This window comes from Mastigoproctus giganteus, chromosome 1, assembly GCF_048544385.1.
Source record: "Mastigoproctus giganteus isolate SK-2022 chromosome 1, ASM4854438v1, whole genome shotgun sequence".
Taxonomy (NCBI): domain Eukaryota; kingdom Metazoa; phylum Arthropoda; class Arachnida; order Uropygi; family Thelyphonidae; genus Mastigoproctus; species Mastigoproctus giganteus.
The window spans coordinates 408,013-432,006 of record NC_143575.1 but is presented as its reverse complement, the minus strand read 5'-3'; the positions used below and the strand labels follow the sequence as shown (position 1 = coordinate 432,006).

General features: G+C 41.4%; 1 protein-coding gene across 1 annotated transcript in view; it reads left to right on the top strand.

Moving 5' to 3' along the window:
- Positions 1-23,994, top strand: part of LOC150090477 (uncharacterized) — a 90,732-nt gene that overhangs the window by 21,807 nt on the left and 44,931 nt on the right. The window contains exon 2 of the mRNA XM_090378068.1: positions 22,299-22,394. Coding sequence (XP_090234194.1) covers positions 22,299-22,394 — 96 coding nt within the window. The remainder of the gene's footprint in view (positions 1-22,298; positions 22,395-23,994) is intronic.

Sequence of the window (23,994 nt, the reverse complement as noted above, 5' to 3'; positions counted from 1 at the left end):
GCAGATTGCCTCTCTCATCTATCCAGTCTGACACTGAACAGCAGAATAAAGCGTACATTCCATTTGACTGTCGGAAACGGTTGCTGCAATTCTTAGGTCGTGCCAAATTAAGCGAATGCAAGATGTCAGGTAGGAAGTTGAGAAATATTCTTGGAAAGAAACGTCATCCCTTTCTGTGTTTAAAGTAGGATGAAGTATCTGATTCACTGTTCAGACTGTATCCTTATATTGGCCGGTCGAGGAATCGTCTAGAGGACAGGACACAGGAACACATTGGTGCCATAGAGCGGATCGTTCTGCAATTGCAGCATTGGGAGGAACTGCATCGTTTGATTCCCAATTATGTCCAGATTGTAGGGAAGGAACGTTGGTAATAGCGTCGAAAATGGTTGGAGGGCATATTAATGAGAAATATGAACACACCGTGAATGAAGGGAGCGTCCATACAACCCCTGCATGGGAGGACAATGGAACGTAATATTAGGATACTCACCGTCATTTTTTGCAGAAAATCAGGGATAGTTGACAGTCAGAAAAGAGAATGAGATGATAGGTAAGATGGCACGGGACTGAATACAGAAGTATTAGTTTCAAGATTCTGTTGAAGAAGGCCACTTGGGTTTCTGAAAGATTTAAAGTTTTCAGTTTTATATTACTGAGTTAGTATTGTAGCAAAGTTTTAGTTTCGATTGGTTAGTGCCATTTTATTTCAGTTGCAGTAACATAAACAGGAACATAACTAAGCAATGAATAAGTGCAATTTATGTTATCCCGTATTTCTCGCGTGAAATCAGTCTTCTAAAACTTTTTTTTTTTTTGTCAGCGGCACTTTTCCCCCATAAATTCTCTCCACTCTTCACATTCTCATCTTCTTTCTCTCGCTGTATCTCTCTCTCTCTGCTTCCCAAGGTCATTAAGCATAATTTACAATATAATTTTGCGCCTATTATACACCACGCTGTGTCAGAATTAGAAGGAATAATTTGGAAAACACTTAGGAAAGTGTGCAAAGTATGCCGAGAGCTTCGTCTCTCCTCTACAGCTGACACTTTCAGAGGCTGCGAAATTTATAAAACGCATTTTAAGCTCGTCAGGGAACAGTCTCGGTGAAAGCAAAAAAAAAAAAAAAAGTATACATTATAAACTACACGCAGGATAATGTATAATACATATAATTATAATTACAGCGTATTTCGGCATAGATATTTTAGACAACTTCATTTTGTGGCAATCATCTACAACAACTTCAACAAAGAAATAAATAAAAATAATACTTTCATTCAACAACAACCGGCCATAAGAAACATCCATTTCAACAACGTTCTTGGCATAAGAAATCAGTTTTAACACTCCATCTTTTTAAAAAATAAAATAAAAATAAATAAATAATAACAATAAATGAAGTATTCTAAATTCCCTGTGAGTATAGTCACCTTTTGGAAACACCTGGCTTCAAATACTATCTTAGACCAAATGAATTTCTCATGGTCCCTTCTTGACCGGCTGTCTGAATTACCTGGGCTCAAGCGGAAGGACATGGTTTTCCTCCTGTGAGTTATTCCGGAAGTTTTTCCTTCCATCAACAGGCAAATTGCCCTGGATGTAGATGTATGTGTGTACTCAATCTATACCATTTAATTTATTAATGTTAGTCAAAATAGTTATGAAACCTCCAAGCACATTCGCTGTACACGGATTAAATTGAACAAATAATATAGCAGGGGTCCCAACGTATAATTCGCCGATATTATAGTGAGTGGTGCGCAAAGTCATCAAGCATTTCCTGGCGGATTAGTGTTTCCTTAAAGGTGTTAACATTTCTTCATGTCAGACTCCACCTTGTATGTTTGTGATGATTACAGAATCTACGTATAATGTTGTTATTATTATCAATTTATTACTCCAGGAAACCGTGGGCCACCCCGGGACGGCAATGTGCCAGAAGGGTGTGAAAATTATTAATAATTACCCGCATTAAAGTTTAAATAAAAAGTTTCTTCGCTGTGAATTTTCAGGGGTAATTTCTATTTTCATAATCTGTCTATTGTGGCTCGCGAGATATTTGAATTTCAAATGTGGCTTATAGACGACAAAGGATTAGGGAACTCCAGCATGTATCCTTTTAAAATTCCCCGGATTAAGAAATTTCATTTTGGCGAAATATTATCACCATCGTGCGAATAAATTTGCATCTGTTAAACAACAAAAATAAGTTAAATTTTATATTTCATTCTCCAACGTTAAAAATGTAAGAATACAAACGAGTCTCGTTGACTTTAAACGGGCTAATCTTCTCTTTGCTACCACATCGAGGAAAAGAAGACAGTTTAATACCAACCGCTACACTATTCACAAAATCAATATCATTACTGCGAAAATATCGTCCAAAACGTGTTTTCCAATAGGAATCCGACGAGGTAGGAAAGGGAGGGCTACAAAATATAAGCAGTTCTCACTCTCGCAATACTGTACTAGAAATGGCGGCATAACCAAACAACCCATCCCTCTCTCCTCTATTTGTTTATGGAAACTATCCTTATACCTAAAACGGTACTATTCAAACAACTCCAAGGCCTTCTTCTGCAGACAACCCTCTATTTTTAACCAATCCCGTCATTATTCAAATAACAGAAAGAGAAATATTCGTTAAAAGGAAAAGGAGGGCAACATTAAAGGAATCCAAATTTCATTCCGTCTAAACTCGATTCCGCACAAACCCTTGCCGATTCCGAACCTGCGTTGCCCACAAACGGAGTTAATGCATTTATCGGGAACTTGGAGAGTTCATACGTCGGGTCGTAGTGGAACCTCAAGTAGGCCATAAAACTAAGGTGTATTGTACAACATCCTGAAGCATGTCGCTTCCAATACGAAGAAATCTTTTTCCGATATCTTTTTCTTATTTAGCCATCTTTATAACGTAGAAGTAACCTTAATTTCCCAATGTTTTAACGAAATATTTCTTACTCGTTTGTAAGTACAACGATTTACTTACGTTCATAACATTTTTTTTCACGATATACACTACTGTTCCTAAGTACAGCTCAGCAGCCTTTATCGGCCAGCAAAAAAACTTAATCTTGACCTTGAATCGTACCTCTTCTTGCGGCCAATTCAACTTTTACTCCCATAGGATGTGCAAATGGTGGATGGCAGCGCAGATTTTAATCCTTTTGCTAAAGCTGAACTCGTTCACCAGTTAATATTCATTACAATCCTTATCTTTTGAATCGCCTCAAGTCCCTCCGCAGTAGCCTAATCTTCCGAAAACTTCTCCGTTTAACGTTAGCCGCCATTCGTTCCACTTTATGACTCAGGACCGTAGATAACCTCAAATACACATCGACTGACAGTTTGTGACGTAACTGCAAATTAACCGGAGCCACCGTTTCTCCAACTTATCTGCACATTCGTCCAAAATTTTAAACGTTTCCAGAGTTAAAATTCCGCGAGACAATTTATCAGCAAACCCTTTCGGTTCTGCCGATAACCGTCACGTCACGGCACTTGAACGCTAAAACCTTTCCGCAAACCTATACGATGTGTAACCATTTTATCTTAAAATTCTTCTCATCAGAACCAGGGCAAACATCGAGCTTTTGTAAATAAGGTATCGGGCGTGTACCATGACCTTGAACCCTTCCATCAAATAGTTTCTCGCGAGTCTTCAATAAACTCTTTGAATATAAACACGCGTCGTGTCTCCTTTTAAACGTGATATCATCCCCCATAAGCCTCCTCAAAAATCCCCATGGGGTGTGATTTAAATTAGTGAATATGCCCGCCCGTTCTTATTATTTCCATTGAAACGATAGGGGGAAAATGAAAACTTTTGTTATTTAAACTGAAGAATTAAAAACATTAAAAATCGGAGGGCAAAAATCGGATAAAATTCGAAAAACGGACTTAATTATGTGAGGTGATAAATAAAATAAAATAAAATAAAATAAAATAAAAACGCCAGCTGATAAACCGCTCCATTTAATCTGCCACTAACACTGATAGCTTTTGTGGGTCCACTCGTTTATCTCTAATATTTGCCAGGCTTTCGGAATTTATCTTCCCGAAAGAGTCCCATTAGACGAAGCCCTTTCTGAAGGTTGGAAGCTAAATTTTCCACTTACGAGTACACACGGTGTAAGTTCTACAACGATTTTTTTAAAGTAGGCACGAGCCTTTCTCCGCCATATTGTTAGAAGTTAGGTGGTGCGGCGAACTGGAAGATTATTGAGAAGGTTATGTCGAAGTGGTTAGTTGGGAGGGATTAAATGATTAATAGAATATTTATTTGCCGTAAATGCCTTAAGGGAAAGACTTCTTTGGTCCCACAGCTAACAGAACCAATGAATGCAAAGAAATTAATAACACACAGCGGATATTTCTGGCAGACACTAAACCTAGTAGGAAGGGTGGGGCCTCAATACCCTGCTCTGCTGAGAAGTCATTTTTGGAATTCACGGCTACACTGCCCGGTGCGATTTTCAATTGATGCAACGTTTTCGTCCGCCCTTTTTGTCAAAAGGGCGTTTCTTTGAAGAAAGATGGGCCACCGAAATGTCAGAAATGGAGGAATTCAAAAAAGGAGTTCAGCTTCGCACGTAAGGGGATTTATGACGCGACTTTATTCACCGATCGCGAAGGGGGTGTGACTAAATGGGTCATCGCTTTCTCTCCTCACCATCCCGGCAGATTACTGCGGTTCGGGACTGTTGGGTCTGAAGCCACTGAGCGGAAATCAACACTTCCGACGTTAGCCATAATTATGCTCGCATCCTCGCAGTCAGGGGTGGTCCCTCTACTGGAAATGTGCAGATATATCTACTATTCACCAAAGGGGAGACCGAAGAAACGAGTAATTGTAGACCTCTGAAGGGGACTCGTGTGCCGGGAAAATAAAGGATTCGGTGGTTAAATAACCACCATTGCAGGACCATCTTGACAGTTATACGGAAATCGCGTGGATTTGCTAAGGGGCGATCTTGGCCCCAGAAATCAGATTGGATACTTTGACAATGAAGTGCAGCCAAAAAATAATTTTGACATCATATACTCATATTTCAGTGAAGTTTTAACCCTGTTCCGCACGAAAGACTGCTGTACAAATTGGAGCATTGGAAGAAGTTGCTGCTAAGGACATAGTGATCGTTAGGGATAGAAAGTGGTTAGCAATGGTCACTGCTCTTCACGAACTGTTATTGGTGGCGTCCCTCAGTATTTAGTGTCGAGTCCTTTACTGTTTTTGATACACGTTAACAATAGTGATGTACACATATCAAGTTTAATGCCAAGATTAAGTAATCAAGGTTAATTTAATGGCATTAATTTAATGGTATGCTACTCAAAGAAGATCTGGACAAACCAGGGAGATCAGCTGAAAAATGGAAACTGAAATTTAATTCAAAGGTTTTGTATTTTGGGCAGCAGCAATCACAGAATCATTTTAGTTAGTATCAAACTCTAGTAGTCGATGAAGAAAGATACCCGAGGGTATTTGGACAACCCAATATGAAGTTCTCAAAGCGGTGCAAATAGGTTGCCGGGACAATTCGAAGGGTTTTATCAATGATAGACAGCAACTTTGCAAGCAGCGATAGGGAAGTGATTATCCCATTGTATAAGGCAGTGGTTGGGCCTCATCGTTAGCATACAGTCTGCGGACCTCATTTTAGAAAGGATGTGGATCTGTTGGAACGAGTACAAAGAAGAGCGTCTTCTTTGTACTAGTGTCTTGGACACTAGGGACCCGAAAGGCGATCTGAATAAGGCGTTTAAGGCTTTGAATGGATTCAATAATCTGTGCGCTGATAGCATCTTTCATCTTGCTTAGACAGCACGCATTCAAACTGAGGAAGGATGGTTGCAAGTTGGATGCGCGTGCACGATGATACTAGCACTAATCCAAAAGGGCCGATGTCTTGATATTCGAATAAGATAAAACTGTTTTTTTATACCGGGGCTGTAAGCATTTATAATTATTGCTTCCATAATGCATTTTCATGGCAGCGTGGTAATTGCCAATTACTTTCACGAATAGCATGTGTGTCGCAAAAAATAGATATATGCTGTTAAATAACTCTACAGAAAAAGATCTGTTTTAGACTAACGGCAGACTGTTTCAAAGAAGGAAATTGAGGGCGGAGGTGAACAGTGAAAGGGTGTTGGTTAGTTGAGGCAGACTAGTTTGGAAGAAAAAGGTGTAATTACAGATGCCAATTCGGAAGAACCCCGAAATATCTACAGAGAAGGCAGAAACCGAACGTCTGTGCGATAGAGAGTGGAGAGAGAGTTTGAAGAGAGGATCATTAATTAACCTGACTTCTCCTTTGCTGGTTTCATGAACATATGAGAGCATCTACGGCATTTCTGTTACCGGCGGCGGAAGGAGGCTGTTAGGTCATACCTTGAGGGGAGCAACGCTGCGGAGACCTAAATCAGAGTTAGCGATTTTGTACGCCGATATTGAAACTGCCTTTGACAGCTAAGACATCAAAGCCCTTCTCAGTCTTCTGCAATCGTTCTTCAGGATTAATGGCGATCTACTAGCTTTCTTCACCGCTTTACTGAGGAATATCCACCTTACAATGAAGAAGTCCTACTTTACCCGGAAAATCACTGCAGGAGTCCTACAAGATGGTGTCCTTTCTGGTCTCCTTTTCTCAGCCATTCGTATTCCTTTTATGTGTGCCCGTGACGATGCGTTAATATATGCCGATTATATAAAGTTGTTTACTTTAATCCCACCGTCTGCAAACCCAAGGCAATTGCGTTTTCAATCATAGAGAGCTTGGCCACTCTTTCAACTTACTCGCAGATTTTTTGGTTAAATCTTAACCGTTCTAAATCTGCAATCATGATTTATTCACTCAAACAGCGACCAACAATAATTGAACCATCACTTTGTGGTGATGACCGTAAGGACCTCGGTGTGTACTTTGATCCGAAGCTGAGATTTGATGCGCACAGAGACCTCGAAGCGATTTATCACCTTACGCTGGAGAGCGAAACAACACTTACTTCATTCCAGCGATGCCACAACCATTACCAGATATCTACAGACCACTGTTTATCTGGCTCTTTTGTAGCTGCTGAAATTTAGGCATCTGCTTCGCCGTCGCTTTAAAAACCTGGGTTCGAACGTGAATACTGGACCCTGAAATGGGCTATAAATAAGCATCGCCGATCCCTTCAATTGGGAATCACTGGCATGGCTGAGCAGCTAAATGTACCCAGGCTCCCAAAGTTAATTGACCTCAGACGTTTAATGAGTACGGTAGAAATGTTCACGGGAGTGATAAATGCCCGGAACATGTGGGATTTCTGTCAGTGGCACAACCCTCTCCGCCATCCTTGAGGTCTGACCCCACACTAATCCTCAAATTCAACTGTCTGAGACTTTGTAATCATTTCCTACCTTCCCGGGCACTCCCTAAAATACAGGTACTGCTGCGTCTTGGAATTAATCTGCAGAAAATGGCTACCGATTAAAATTCAGTCGCAGTCTCCTAGAGCGGATCGCGTCTTTTCAACTGGAACAGCTCCTTCCAAATCTTGTAGCTTAAAATGTTCCAGTTCTAAACATCGACACGAGCCATCCCCCTCGCCAATCCGTACCTCGCTGGGTTTATGAGCGGCAACAACAATTTCTTCTCATCTACGTTTGATCAAAATCCACGGTTTGATTTTGGGTCAACTTCTCCGCAACTGCGTTTAATTTTTCTTCATTTGTACCACGATGTTCGTATTTTTTTTCTATTTGTTATATTTCATTTCAAACTAACTTTTCTTTAAATACGGTGAATTACGCGAATAGCTGTTAAGCAGTTATTTAGTGTGCCCTCGAAGCAGATGGAAACTTAAGAGGGCAGGTAATACCAATTGGAATTATCTACCCTCTTAGGAATTGGAATTATGTACTCCTAAATCCTACAACAACCAATTGGATGGTTGTTGTAGGATTTAGGAGAATCAGCAACTTAGGCCGTATTGCTCCATATGTACTGTCTGTCAATTGCGCGTGTTCTCTGGTCGATTTGCTGTTCTCTTGACAAAAACCAGAGTTTCCGGGAGATTGACTCACTCAGCACGTTGTGATAAAAGGCCCATAAAAATACCTCGCGTCATTGATGGAATTCGAACTCGGGTCTTTACCACCCGATGTAGGGAAGTCGACGATTACACTAACTGTGTTACCCACGAGGGTCTTCGCTTGGCAATTATTCCGAGTGTAATGAGCGTGTGGGTGGCTGAAGGCAGGGCCGGCCGAAGATGAGAGTTTTTTGTTAGAAGAATCGTTTTGTGGTAATTTCAGCTTCTGCTCTGCTTTCAGAAATGGAGAACAACCTCGCATTGAAATGGAGATGTTCAAGGCACGATGGGATGGTTAACACTTCGCTTGATTCATAAAACACTCGGTCACACGACAGCGTCCACCGATTTGTTCCTGCAAGCAACGGAAGTGCCGCGCTCCGCTAAGATGGAGTCTATCGGTGTGAGACGAAATGTTCGTTCGACTTGTACGCCATTCCGTAAATTGTAACTGGCAAACCCCTTGACCTTTACTTAATTTGTGGTGCCGTAAGAGCTAAGCACTCTCGCAAGGCCGGCTGCTCAAGGATGCATATGACTAATGATTGTCTGCACGACGGCCTTCCCATTAAGTACGCTCCGCTCCGGGTCAGTGAAGCTGCCCAAGAAATCTGGAAGGTAATTATCACAAAATGATGGCAACGACTTTGAAAATTTATTGTAGGGAAAGCGCACGAGCTTATTCAACGCGTAATGATAAATGCGGTCAGAAGCTCGGAAACGGTTTTTGCGCGCTGTTCGTTTATTTCGCAGTTGGTCTTTGTGTCACGTAGGCAGCGGCACGCATCGAGTACGGTTACATCGAATAAAGCGTTTTGTGGGCTCTCATTTCACGAAACAAACTGAATGAAAATAACGCGGCATCGAATGGAATTTAATTCAGATCCTCCTATTAAAGAAGTCACGTATTTTTGGTGTCAAAATTTTACAGACTGCTGGATGTCTGAGCTAGGGAAGGGTCTGTGCGGGTCTACCACAGTGGTATCGTCACCGTCCTCCCCACACCGGATGGAAAAGGCCCGGGTTCGGATCCCGTAAATGAGGCGAGGAACTTTAATGGGCTTTTTTCACTCCGTGGCTGAGTTAGTCGGTCTCAGGCGTAGAGAGCAAGGTTTTTTCCCTACCAGAAACTGGGGTTTTTTTTCGTCCGGCAAACAGGCAAATCGACCAAAGAACACGCGCAATTTACAGACAAAGTAAATATGGGTGGATGTAATCATTTACAGGCGACCCTAATATAATAAGGCCGCCGTAGCCGAATGGTCAGGTGCGCGGGTGCATAAGTACGTGCCTTGAGTGACCGGGGTTCAAGCCCGTGACTGCTAAATACGGTGCTGTTTCCTGTATACTCTCTATCTGGTGAACTCCTCTGACCGTTTGGTCGTCCCAGAGTATAAACAGAAAATTTATTAATTATTTATAATTTGTGGTCAACTTAAGTCCTCTAAGTTGACCAGAGGACTGACGTAGCCGGGTAGTCAGAAGCGAGAGTACAGTAGCACGTGCTCTTTCAGTGGACCAGGGTTCAAACCCGTGACTGCTAAATACGTTAATTTTTAAATTGATTTATTGTAAACTCCACTGACGCGGTGGTCGTGCCGGAGTATAAACAAGAACAACAGTCTACCCCGGGGGCTCACATCTGGTGAGTATGGGCTTGGCAAATCCAGGGTCCTGAGCTCGATATCATCATTCTTCTCTTTCTTGGTGATGCCTTCTACTTCTCTCTCTCTCTCTCTCACACACACACACACAGGGGGTGACTCGGGAATTGTTTTTTTGGCTGGTGCAGCATTAGCCTCAGGCTTCCTTGTACCATATGGCTAATAATAATAATAATAATAATAATAATTGTTGCATTCTTGTTGTGTCCGGGGGCTGACGCGCTGCCTGGCAGATCCGGGGGAACAACGCAACTGGGCGCGTTAAACCCGCGCATGCGCCTATTTCTTTTAAAGGTACACGCGAGCGGTTGACTCACTTCAGTTCTCCTCCAAAACTCGGCTGTTTGTAGGCTAAAACGGGACCCATCAGAGAATAGAACTGTATCACATTTGTCAGGGATCCAAGTCACCTGTTCATAGTACCAGTTTTGATGAGCTCTGCAGAAATTTGAGGTTGATGGTATACAAAGCACAGCATCCCTTCCGTGGAGTCCACTTGAATTGAATCCTCTTAACACAGTCCGGTTGGAAATGTTTTCACCTGCGGGCTCAGCAACCTCAAGACACAGGACATCGTAGGGTTCCATGTTCTGTCAGAGCCACACAGCTCTAACAGAAGCTCTTTGAGATGGAGCAACGTCTACGTTGCTCCATCTCAAAGAATCATCTAAACGACGGTAAATTGCCATCCTCTTTTTATTTGTATTTTTTTTCCTGTTTTTAAAATTGATAGTAATAGGGATGTAAAAACAGATTTGTGGACAGAAGTTTCGCATGCCATGAAAAGTGGATGATTTATCCACAAAAGAAAGAAAAGCAGTTGTCAGCCTGATCAACAAGATAGGATGAACCCACCAAAGGTGGTGTCGTTTTGATTTATTAATTAAATAAACGCAGAGTGCAGATTCACCGTACAACTGGATTCTGTCCATTTCTGATGTTCAGACAAGACTGATCACATTCATTTCCAGAAACCCCTCGTGATTTATCGGTCGTGCTACCCGCCGCGTTTCACACGCTCCGCCTGCTCGTCCATCTGTATTGCCTCGTAATTCAACAACTGTCCGCGGGACACACGCTCTTCTAAAAGATCCCTTAATGTATAACAGGTACAAGGCCTCCGTAGCCGAGTGGTCAGGGGCAGCAGTGCAGTTGCACACGCTCCTTGAGTAGACCGGGGTTCAAGCCCCTGACCGCTAAATACGGTCGATCTGCCAACCCGCAATGGACCAGCGTGGCAGATTATGGTCCCATTTCCCTCAGCATCAATTGTTGAGGAGGCTTCCATCCTTCAGTGGGTTGATAATGGCTGCAATTTACCCCCGTTGGAGTAGGAGTACAACGAAGTCTTCCTCCTTTTTAAAATCATAAAAATCACGTTTCCTTTTGCTCAATGTTCTCGGGAGGCAATACGAGTGTGGCCAAAACATTAAGGAATTAGCCCGAAGCGCATGTTGTAACTATGTAAGCTGGAGGAAGTGGTGTGATTTCCTACCGAACATCCTTTGGAATTTCTAATACAAGTGGAGAAATGTCTGAAAGATGATGGGCTCCTTCGAAAAGAAAAATATACCCTGATAGTAGTGGGACAGACTTGCGCGGATAAAATACTTTTCAGAATATTCGGAAGACTTCTTCTTTTCTTTTTTTCTTTTAGCGCATCGTTTCCTCAGATCTCAGCACCATCGCGTTAGATGAAATGTACTGGACAATGTGTGAATCCATCAGTAGCCCCGAGTAGCACAACTATGGGACCCCGTATCGCTTGATGTGATTCGTGGTGTGGATACTACGGCCCATTTAAGTTCCTGTCTCGCCCTGGGAGGCTGAACAAATTATCAAATGGGTGGTGCAGTTTCGATGACAGTTAAATGTTCTTCTCTTAAGAGACTCGTTTGTCGTAAGAGACAGAGAACTCTAGCGGGAACCGCTAGAAGAAATGGAATTTGTACGAAATCGGAATTTGAAAGAGCAACACCTTCTCTAAGATATCTTGTACTTTCTTGCGATCTGCTTGCGCAGTCCGAACATTACATTAAACTTCAACTTATATTTTTACATCTGCTTCGTAACTCATGTATTTGAACCAACCAGGGAGCGTGTCCAGCTTTGTGTGAGTCCAAATGAAAAATGGCAGAATCGGAGTAACTTCTGGCATCCGGCGTATATTGTAAATGGACCTTGACACACGAATGCACCCTAATATTTACTCGTAAATTTGTCCGTACTTGTCGTTACCATAGGGATGGTAAACCAACAATAGATGGACTCGATTGATAAACCAAGTTTGAAGATGACAGACGGCACCTTTGAATATTGTTTGACTGTTGTCATAGTAACTGGTTGTTTTGGTAAATGCATTGTCAGGGCAAACAAATAATCACGACGACAAGCGTTATAAGTATATATCTTATTAATTCGTTATTGCGGACTTGTAGGGGATGTACACCGACACTAACACGAGATGGTTAGCATTCCGTGAAAAACAAACGAGCAAAGTTGCATTAATAAACCCTATTTTGCAAAACTCAAGCCATCTAAAACACGATAGGATTGAATTCGTGGTAAGAACCGTTGCCAATTGTCCCACGCCTTGAGAAACATAAAAATTTCTTTTGTTATAATGTTTCGAAGCAGGGCCTGTCCGGCCTCACAATGAATTACACCCCTGGTTGCCTCTCGCAATGTGAAAAGCGAGCGGGAGAATACAATTCCTGCTGAAAGTCCTCGTGGGACAGGTGATTATACGAGCTCAGTGAGAATTATTAAACATTACAGACAAGCGCGCAATACTCGATTATGCGCGTGTTAAACAGTTTTGACGAATTTGAAGTATTGGTCGAGTCATCAGATGCTGACATTATAGAAATATCAGAAATACGGTGTAGCTCTGAGATAGGAGATGTCATGCAGGATTTCAATACAGAAAGTGCACTGAAAGGACTCGACAATAGGAGGGGGTGAGGGGTGTTGGTTGTGCTTCCGGTGGAGATAACGCTTTTGGCTAAAAACAGATTCTAAAACAGTCGACCCAAAAACACGAGGTGTCAGTGCAATACTGAATCAATTCGGCGTGACATTAGCATTGAGAAGAGCAAAAGTGGTATCGTAGTAATATCGTAGGCCAAGTGATTGTGATGAGCATCACGAACAATTATGCGAAGTGGACCGACAAATCGAAATATCTTATTATGGACAATTTGAATTTTACCGATATTGAATTGGTGCTCATTCGGAAGAACATTTCTGGATTTGCTGCGTGACTATTTCTGAACTGACGGGCCACTTTATTAGGAACACCAACTACCCTTTTCACGAAATGGTAGCGCTCCTTAAGAACCGCATCGCAATACCACGCGCTATAAAACAGGTAGTCAGATATGTAGGGTGCGGCATGTGTTCAATTGCAAGAATGCGGAAGACGAAAGATTTAAGTGATTCATCATGGTATACTGTAGTAGTTTGCGCCAATCGCGCGGGTATTGAGTACCTCGAAAACTGCAATTCTGCGGATGTTCATGACCCACTGTTTTGGGTGTGGATGTATCGAGATCGATCAAATAAGCAAATAACATCCAACTCGTCATACCTTGTCACAGATTATGTAGCGCAGCCAAAGACCGAATTGGGTTCCACTCCGGCCAGTAACAAATAAGAAGATGGGGTTACAGTGCTCAGGCACACCAATACTGGAAAATTTCCATTGTTTGCAATTTCCAATAACAATATTTTAGTAGAAGATAGGAATGATGTTGCCTGGTCGGTCGACAAATCTCGATTCCTGTTTTTCACGCTGATGGATGGAGGACTAGAATATGGCAAAAGCAGCAGGGACCCATTCTTCCAAGTGTCAATACGGCAGGCCAGTGGCGGCGGGGTAATGGTGGAGAAAGTGTGTTTTGTGATTCAAATTAGGGCCCCCCATTGATATCAAGAACATTTCGATACCACAGATCACAGTTCAAAAGCGCACCATGGACCAGAAGAATCTTTGTGGTATTTCCATATCTCGTTGAGTCCGTGCCGGTCTATTTTAGACGAAGCCAGTCTATTTTAGTATTAGTAATGGTAAATGATAGAAAGCAAGCATATACAGCATCAGTGAAAAAAAAAAAAAAAAAAAAAAACATTTCCTTTACCTTCCTCTCCAATTCACTCCTTTCTTGAATTTATTTAAGCTGTCCACTTCCACATGCTACAGAGGGTCCTAATGCAAACTGTTCAAATTACTCGGTTAAGGCAGATTGAGAAGTCTCTCGCTAAGTGCACAAAGAACAATAGCAAAGAATTCTTTGCATTTGTTAACAATAAAAGCAAATGGGTGAACCACATTGGTTCACTGATATGATGGCGTACAGGTTTATGACGAACTGAATGAGTATTTTGCATCTTCATTATCCAACGAAGTTTTTACAGCTGGTGAGCGCCAGAAGTTAAATCATTTTATGAAAAATGAAAGGTAGCTGGAAGAGAACTTGTTACAGGTAGAATTAAATGATGCACTTGGGGATGATGGAATCTATCCAGTTGTATTAAAAGAAGCAGAAATCAAATTTAAATAGAATAATGAGATATTATTCTTCCTCGAATCCAAGGGGGAGATACCATAGAGTTACCTCTATGGAAGATTCTTACTGGGAGTTGTTACATTGTCTTCCCTATACACGAAGGGTGCTCAAAGGTAAAGTGAGTAATTGTAAGTCAGTCAGCGAACCTGAAATTTGTCTTCAATATAATTAAGGAATCCAAAGTTTAAAAAGTAGAAAATGGAAATGAGAAGCTATAAGATGATCACAGAACAGATTTAAGTGAAGACCTTTGTCAGACCAGTTATATTAGAATATCACGAATGACTTTAAGCACAAATTGAAACAATCTAGCATCAGCGATAACAGGGATGCCCCGGAAGTTTTCCGAGCCTGGAAAAAAACATCTTTCTCTCTCTGGAGCTTTTGTTCAAGGAGATTCATTTGGGGAGATTTCAAAATTCCGCACATGTCGATGATGCCGCACTATAGCAACAACTCATTCTCGTGGCAGAAAGGGAAACTCTACCGAAAATATTTCCAAAGATATTGTGACCATTTGTTACTAGGGAAAAGGTTTCTTCTTATTATTAGCCATTTGGTGCAAAGAAGCCAGAGGCTTATGCTGCACCAGCTAAAAAAAATTGAGTTACCCTCAGAGAGAGAGAGAGGAATCACCGAGAAAGAGAAGAATGGTGATATCCAGTTCAGGGCCCTGGGTGTGCCAAGCCCATACGTTATTTATGAATTTGGTATCGCAAACAGAAATAGTTTTTTTATTTACTTTAAATAGCACGTGCTAATAATTTCCTTCACTGAACGCATGCGCGATGTTCGATTTATGCATTGAAAACTTGCACTTTTACCATTAGGTCCAATCCACGAAAATTATACTGTAGTTGTAGATGCAAGACTGCTTGCATGCGTTGTTTGCCAATGAAATTCCCAAAGATTGCGACATTCTGGAACTCGGAAATTTCGACCTGTCGAGTTCTCCCTAAGGTAATCTGCTTTTATGATAATTATATGGCATTTATTATTTAATTTTGGTACTGAAGATACCTCGCATGTGTAAGTACAAAATAAACGAATTGATTTGGACATTGTACACATTTCAGATTTCAGGTTTAAAATTTCTTTGTGACCACAGATAAAGATTGCCGAGTAACCTGTCTACTTTTTTTTGCTCAAAATTAAGCGATAGCCGAAAAATCAATTTATTTTTATAACTCATTTTCCCGAGATAATTTTACCCATTCCTGGCTATTCATACAACTCAAATAACTTTTAACCAGCTTTTATTTTGAGAAACTTCGTTCAGCTGAATTCAGAGGAATCAAAGTTGTAACATTCGTCTTAATAAGCTGTCATTAGCATTAGTGGAGGCATATGATGCAACAAAGCAAGCTTAAAGCATCAGCCAAAAAAAACCTTTCCTTTTCACCCATTCATTTACTCCAATGCAGATGGAAGTTTGTTCCAACAATCACCACTCGCTGTCTAAAGGCAAATTTCCACACGTCTTTTTTTTTTACAATTGTCTTTCCACAGTTTGAGTTTATGGCCCCTCAGGTTCGTAATCTAAGGAAGAAGAAAAATCCCATCAGCATTGAGTCCGCTCAAACAATTGAAGGCTTATACACCTCAATCAGATCATGTCGCAGGTATGTAGTCTGCGGACGCAGCAATTTGCAGAACTTAAGCCTTCCTTGGTAAGAGCACCCCTTTGTACAGAGAAGGGAAACATCTTGTTTCCCTTCTCTGTACTCGTTCTAGCAACTCTACATCGTTCCTAAAATGAGGTCGCCAGATCTTTGACATTCTCCACTACCCGAGTGTAGTACCACAGAGTTGGTACATTTCACTTGGGTTACTGCTAACAATGTGTAGTACTTGCCATTTGTCAAGGTTAAACTTCAGTTGCCACTTCTTAGCCCATCTGCCCAAATTATCTAGATCCTGTTGCAGTAGCACACTGCCATTACTGTCATTAACAACCCTGCCAACCTTTGTATCATCTGCAAACTTCGACATTAAGCCTGATATACCTTCATCAATATCATTGATAAATACACAAAACAACAGTGGACCCAACACCGAACCCTGTGGGACTCCACTAATAACATTAGTCCACGAAGAGCAGCACCCATTGATTACCACCCTCTGTCTTCTCCCACTTAACCATCCTTTTATCCATTGTAGCAACTTACCCTTAATACCATTCTGCTCCAATTTGTACAATAGTCTTCCATGCGCAACAGTGTCAAAAGCTTTCCTGAAATCCGAATATATGATATCAAAATTATATTTTGCATCCAGTTCCTTTTTAACTACATCATAGTATCGAATCAAATTTGTCAGACAAGACTTTCCCTTAACAAACCCATGCTGTGTCCGAGCTATAACTGAAGTCTTGTCTAGCTGTTCCTGCATCACCTTTTAACCACTGACTCTGTTATTTTCCCCGCAACAGAAGTTAAACTAACAGGCCTATAATTATTTGCGTCACCCTTTGAACCCCCCTTTGTGAATTGGGGATACATTTGCACATCTACAGTCCGTGGGGACCTCCCCTGAGTCCAAGGAAGCTCTCATAATCATGGCCAAGGGTTTGCTTAGTTGCTTTGCCGCCTCCTTTAATATAACTGAATAGATTCCATCCACCCCAGGTGCCTTTTTTTTTTTTTACAATTGAACAGTATTTCTTAGTTATCATGTGTAATCATGCTACGTATATATCGATTTGAATACACGAGGGGATCCTATATAATCTGGAACAGCTGTGTTTTTTATTTTTTTTCCTGGACGACAAGAAAATCCTTAGATTGATCGCAGGAACTGGTGGTAAAGGACCCCTATTAGAATTCTGTCAGTAATGTTAGGAACTTTTATGGACTTTTTTCACTTAATGGCTGAGTTAGTCAGTCTCAGTTGTGGATAGCAAGGTTTTTTTCATAGAAATTCGGATTTTTCTCAACAAAACAGGCAAATCGACCAAAGAACACACTTAATTTACGGACATATGCACGTGGGCAGATAAGATAGCTCTTGGGTGAGTCAATATGACAGTTCGATCGTAGGACTGCTTACTGGGCAAAGAGATCAAGGGTAGTGATTAATGATTATTCTTTATGTTGGGCTAAGGTAGAAGTAAGCAGTGGGGGTCCCCAAGGATCGGTATTGGGACCACTGTTATTTCTGATGTTCTTAAATTACGTTACGAAGGGATAGAGTGTCCAAGATGGGCAACTCGACTGATGAGATGGGCAAAAGGGAGTCCATATGAGGAAAGATTTGTAATACACTGGTGTGCAAAACTTAAGGACCAGTCAGGTTTTCACCTGTAGCTTCTCATAGGAGTGGCCTGGATATGGGAAAAGCATGCCAAAGGAACCACGTGAGGTAAAGAAATGATGAAGGAAACAATAACGGAAACAAAACGGTACAGAGGGACTTTATTCAAAAATGGCAACATAGCACTGGCTGCCATGATACAGATGCATCACTGCCAAAGATGTAACAAAGGGAAGTGGTGGTCCTCAGTAGGAGATATGGCCACCCCTAATGCCAATGCCGGCTTTGGACCGCCTGTCCATACTTAGAACAATGTTGTTGATAAGTTCTTGCGGTAACATCGTCCATTCCTTTGTCAGTGCCATTTTCAGCTGGTGAACATTTTCTGTGGACGTGCCGTGGGTGTGGACGTGCCGCTAGGCGTTCTCCCCAGAGCGTGCCATATGTGTTCGATGGGATTTAGATCGGTTAGAACGGGCAGGCCAATACATATGAACAATGTCCCCATTTTCCAAACGCATATCAACAGCTGCAGTGCGATGGGGTGTTGCGTTATTATCCATAAACACGAACTCGGGGACAATGGCACCTCGGAACAGATGCACATAGGGAAGGATTACCTCAGTACAGCAGCGTGCACAGGTTACAGTACCGCCTTCCAGTATCTGGAGTTGTCTACGTCCATCCAAGATAACGTCTTCCCAGACGAGAACACCTCGATTGCCATATCGATCCCTTTCAGTGATGTTTGCGGGGGTGATACCGTGTGCTAACCTCTCGTCGGATTAGCTGATGTCCAGAATCGCTGCTGAGACTAATCTACTCTCATCAGTAAAGAATAACTCATCCCAGTCCTTATGTTCAATGCACCACTGTAAACAGTGTCTCCGATGGGCAGGTGTTAAAGGGACACAGCGTACTGGCCGTCGAACAAACAGCCCATCTTTTCGTTTCGTTGTCTGTAGCACTGTATGAAATCAAACGAAAGTCTGTAACAATCGTGCTCAATTATAATTTGCACATAACTGCAGCTTTTATCTGGTTATGTGAGTCCTCTCATCATCACGATTCAAATATTTGCATGTGCACCAGCTTTCTACTGAACGACCACAGTTATGCAAATCGCCACAGGCTGTTTCGTTTGATTTTGTGGTTGTTACATTTAGAAACAGTGTTGGCCCTTAAGACTTGCACACCGGTGTATGTGGCAACAGACCTTGCAAACTAGCTACCTTAGAGATCTGACTCGGGTCTAAAACGCTATGACATTCCAGAACAAAGGTCATAAATTCAAATTAGGAGGAGAAGAGGTTAGACTGAATTTCAGGAGGTTAGCCAGCAAATTATTAGTCCACGTGTGGTTGAGAGCTGACAGCTTTGAGAAGTTCAAAGGTCAGCTGAATAGGTACCGACGTGAGGAAAGAAATACATAAGTAGGTCATGGTTTCTTGTTGGCGGGTCCAGCAACCGTCTGGAGGTTCTTTGCACCATTTGGCTAATACTAATACACGTCCTCTGTTTGGTTACTTCAAATTGTTTGTAAACCTTCTACTCCATGGCCGAGAAGTACAATAATTCGAAACGATTTCTGTTCCTCGCGGTCCTTTTCCATCAATATCAGAAAAATCGCCATCTTAGGATATCATACGAAGATCTTTCTTTGTATGGTTTTACAAGAAGAAAAGTGAGTCAAAGAACAGATTTCTTCGAATGTTGCGGTTTTTTGCTGTTCGACTTTAAAGAACTTGCCTTCGTCATCAAATGAAAATGATTGGAATAAGAAGGAATAAGAGTTTTTCCTAACAACGCACGTTGCTAATCCACCGTCTTCCTTCAAAATATACATTAGGAGTAACTCAAAAAAAAAACTTGCGTTCAGTCCACAGTCTTTTAAATGAGGTCGTTTCAATTTTAATTCGGAATTCAAACAGCTGTTGAATGGTTCCGTCAACAGCCAAAATAAGTTTTTAAAGAAGGAATTTGTTATTATTATTATTATTACTACATTTTACAGACTTGTTTCACTTTTAATTGCCTCTCTTCTGAATGAATTGGGGACATTATTTTTAGCTAAAGAAGATATTAATATGATAATACTGTACTCTTCTCGCAAATCAGCCCTCAGATACAAATGTGATGGATTTTTCTCTTAGATGAACGTTTACGCTTTTAAACACCGATTATTATGATTTTTAACTGCATGGCTGATGTGTCAAGGAAGCCTGAGGCTTATGCTGCACCAACCAAAATTCCCTGAGGGAAATACACTGTTTGTTTGAGTGTGGACTACTTTGGGCAGCACTGGATGAAGACATGGTTGAGCAGTATCCCTCGTCATACTACGCTTTTTTTTCTTTTACGCTATTTTCTTCTTTATTTTTTCTTTTTTTTTTGCTGTTCTGTCTCCTGGGTGAAAGGGAATTATTTATGTTTGCGTGTGCCTGAATGTTTCCTTTGATTAGTTCCAAACTCGTTTTGGACATTCAGTGAAAAAAAACTATTACAGGCCAACTGAATAATTAAATTCATCTGCCGTGCTGTGTGCCTTTGCTGGACGAAAAACCCCAGTTCCGGGGGAAACACCTCGCTATGGACGCCCGAGACCGACTAACTCAGCCACGGAGTGAAAAAAACCCATTTAATTTCCTCGCGTCATTGACGAGATTCGAACCCGGGCCTTTTCCACCCGGTGTGGGGAGGAGGTTTACGATACCACTGTGCTACACGCGCAGATGACATTCAGTGACTATTGAGGTTGGCCACTGTACATGCGCAGTTGTGGCCCACCACCTCGTGGTTTAGTGGGACACTGGGCAGGCTTTCCAGGTGACCGCCTTCCTAGTGAAAAATGACAAGAAACAACTAACGCGCAACACAACAACACACAGTGCACAAATTTTTAACACTACACATATTTTTGGCCTTTTACAGTTTTGTATTGATCGCAATGTACCAAGGCAGAGTTGAACTGACGTTCAGATGCCGTCCTACACAAGATACAATTCTAGATATGTATGACAAGTCTACATGTCATACATATCTAGAAGTCGCAAAGTGGCTTTAAGTTACTTGTTGTTGTTGTTGTTGCTGTTTTATAGTTTTTGGCGCATCAGAAACTCGGATCTATCGATGTGTATGTCCGTGTATTGCTTGCGTTTTGCTGGACGAAAAACCAAAGTTCTGGATAGGAAAAAAAAAAAAAAAACCTCGCTATCCTCGCCTGAGACCTACAAACTCAACCGCGAAGTGGAAAAAGTCCATAAAAGTTCCTCGCGTCATTAAAGGAATTCGAACCCAAGCTTTTCCACTCTGTGTAAGAAAGGAGCGCGATCATAACCACCGTACTACTCGCGAGGACAAGCAAAGGACAGTAAGCTTGTACGAAAGACTTTTGGTTACCCGTGTGGAAGGGATGTGCACGGACAACGACCTTCGTATGGAGTGTGGCCCCAGCAACCGGCTGACATGTTCCCACCTGCGGTGCATCGAGGAAATCAAGGTATCGTTGAGTTATTGAGTAATCAATCACCGCTCTCCTGCAAGTGCTGTTTCCAGTGGATCAGCTGGCATTGGATAGTCCGGACGAGCTTCAGCATGTCTTCCCAGAGTATTCCACAAGTGCCGAATGGGTTTCTGGTCGGGTAGCAGGCAAGACAATCCATTGGGACGATACCTCATTTTGACCAGCTGTGTCCTATGGAGCTGAGCGTCTTCAGGAAGAACTCTTCGTCTGCAACATCATAGGAAAGACCATGGTTCGCAGGATCTCGTTCCTGACGATGTGGAGATCTGTACACCTGCAGAGATTAATTTCATCTCATATCTGTATCCACCCCAACGTTTCTGTACATGCGCAAGTTTTATTCGGATTCCTCTTTCATTAGCACTTAATAAGAATCCGACCGCAGTCTGTACCTGGACTCTCCGCGAAGCGCACGCGGCACCATTCGTCGTCAGTCCAGTTACAGTGTTCTTGTGCGTACGATATCGGGCCCTCAATGGGATACACGTAAGTTTTCTGGCATAAAGCACGTTTGTAACGATTTCAGATGATTTGGGTTGGGTTGAAACCAATTCCACAACCTTTTGTTTACACTTGTGACACTCACCAAGTCATGTTGCAACTTAGCGTAGTGAGCGTCCCGCGTCCAGTGACCCGGTGATCCTTCGAGAAAAAGACTTGTGTAGATCCACGTGAGACGATTTTTCATATGGCTCACTACGATAATCGACAGGTGTGTTGTTGTGTTTTTTGAAGCTGCAGTTCGCGAATGAGATTCGTGTGCGACGTGGTCGAGTATTAAACGAAACGGTCGAATTCCTGAATTTGCACGTTTCAAGCGCCTGTATTTTTTGTTTGGAAAATCTAATAATTTATTTGTGCGCGTCAGCCCCTCAGCCTACGTTGTCATTAGGACACAGGGGAGGGGGATCGATACAATAGATTTCCCAATAGATTACGTAATGATTCCGTAAATTGTTTTGCCAGCTTTCGAAATTGCCACATCGGATCGGAATTAAATAAAGGGCCGTGGACTCGAACGATTAGAGAGACGTTAAGAATCGATCCGTTTCTTCTGTGAAAAGAGAAGCCACACGACCGTCTCGTCTAAATTTTGTGCATGCGTGCGTTTTGTGTTTCTCTTTCCTGTCTGCCTTTATTACATTTGAATGAGCGTGGCGCAGGGCCGAAGCCGTGTACTAATATTCGTTCTTTTTCTTCCCACAGGCCTCCTGTCCTGGGATATTGCATCCACCGGATGCGACTTGTCTGGCATAGAAAATGTCTGCAACGTGGTCAAATCTTCTGAAGAGATTGACAGTGGTAAGTTTTACTTAATTGACAACTACGTATTCATTCATTTTATTAGATGCAAACATTACTTTAGCTGTATTACCTAGATGAGATTATATTGCGCAAAAGAGGATTTAATAGTTTCCATTGAAAATTTAACTGTTGTGGACGATCTCCATTCGCCTCTCGAAAAACAGTTGTTTGGCTGAGCATATAATCCAGGGAATGAGGAAAATGTCCTTCCGATGGACATAGACTCGTACACCAAATAGTTTACATTTCAGATTCACATTTCTAAATGTTGGTTGCCGTTTTCCACCAGTTCTTACGAAAACCATTTGCACTGTTTTTTAAACGAATTTTTTAAATGAATTATAAACTTCTCATTTTTTATAATATTGTTGTACTCGCGAGTAATTTGATTTATGTTTTATTGTGTTCTCAGTAAAGGTCTTTATGCAAATGTTTAAATAGTTGTGTTTATGTAGAGTTTCCATTAATTCCTTATTAAATCATAAATTATGCTTTAAATGTAACAATATTCAGTTATGCACTAATTAACATAATTAATATACAGTATGAACAAAAAACTAAAGACCGTTATTCAATATCTAGTAGAGTCGCCTTTTGACCGAATTGCAGATCATAAACATTGTGGAATGAATTCCACTAGGATTCATTGCTGGAATTCCCTAAGATAATTTTTCCATCGGGATACTTGTCAGCTACTGTACTGCTGTTTGTAGAGAATGGCGAAGCCGAACTGCCCTTTCCAATCCATCCCAGACATTCTCAATTGGATTCAGATCTGGAGAATTAGGCAGCTACGGTAGATTTTGTAAATCCTGGGAATATTCCTCGAACCATTCAGATACAGAATATACGACATATCATGATTCCACTTCTAGCTGCTTGAGTAGTGAACACGACAAGTCTGGATGCATGTCTTCATTAGATTCACCCCACACTATCCTTGGTGCAAAAAAGTGTAAATTGAGATTTATCAGACCACAATCTTTATTCACTGTTTCCCACTCCAGTCTTATCGTCACCACTGCACTCGAATGTTCCGATTTTTAGCATAAATAAGTGGTTTTCTTATAGGCACACGACTATGAAATACCAGATTTAACTCCCAATGGGTCTTTCTTTGACAAATCGATTTTTTCAGTCATTTTCTATACATGGCAAACCATTTATTCTGACGCACAATTCGCTATAAATTCATGCGGTCCTCGATCTTGGAGTACTTTCATACTTGATATTCGTTATTGATACTTTGGGTCGCATTTCATACTTTTAGAGATGCATTTTCCTTTCTTCTTCCATTCATTGTATACTTTTGAAATGGTTATTTTCGATACACCACTAATTTCCTTTGTTTTCTGAACTGTCTCCAACAATAACACCTTTCTGAATATGGGAAAGGTCGAATGTTTTCCCATTACCAGATCAATTAAGAAGCCTATTGGGAAACATACATTTATCTGACACCGAGGAGCGTTCCATGTAACCCTACATTTATCTGTTATCGCCAGTTGCTAATAGTTCCTAATTTTTTGGCCAGTAAATGTATAATGGTAGGTAGTATTCTATTGTATAATAAAAGTCAATTACACCAGGTAGTCAT